This window comes from Nestor notabilis, unplaced genomic scaffold (genome assembly GCF_000696875.1).
Source record: "Nestor notabilis isolate BGI_N333 unplaced genomic scaffold, ASM69687v1 scaffold23136, whole genome shotgun sequence".
Lineage (NCBI taxonomy): Eukaryota > Metazoa > Chordata > Aves > Psittaciformes > Psittacidae > Nestor > Nestor notabilis.
This window is the reverse complement of record NW_009931762.1, coordinates 1,947-2,164: the sequence shown is the minus strand read 5'-3', so window position 1 is coordinate 2,164 and position 218 is coordinate 1,947. Positions and strand designations below refer to the sequence as shown.

Genomic DNA, 218 nt, shown 5'->3' with positions numbered 1-218 from the left:
CGCTGCTTCTCGGTGCCGTTGCTGACGGGGTGCGTGGTCATGTCGAAGAGCAGGAAGTTCTGCTTCTCCGTGGTGAGGATGCCCTTCTCCACCAGCGCCTTGGCCACGCGCTCGCGCACGTTCCGCAGCTGGTACTGCAGCTTGAAGGGGTTCCAGGTCTCCCCTGCGGCAGAAGGGACCTTGTTCAACAAGGCCTTGGCCACCCAACTCCCAGCCCA

At 63.3% G+C, this 218-nt stretch overlaps 1 protein-coding gene across 1 annotated transcript in view; it reads right to left on the bottom strand.

The window, feature by feature from the left end:
* Nucleotides 1–6: 6 nt before the first annotated feature.
* LOC104406933 (Golgi phosphoprotein 3-like) overlaps nt 7–218 on the bottom strand; it is a gene marked incomplete at both ends in the record, with an annotated part of 903 nt that continues 691 nt past the window's right edge. The window contains 1 exon segment of the mRNA XM_010016056.1: nt 7–179. Within this exon segment, the coding sequence (XP_010014358.1) occupies nt 7–179 (173 nt within the window).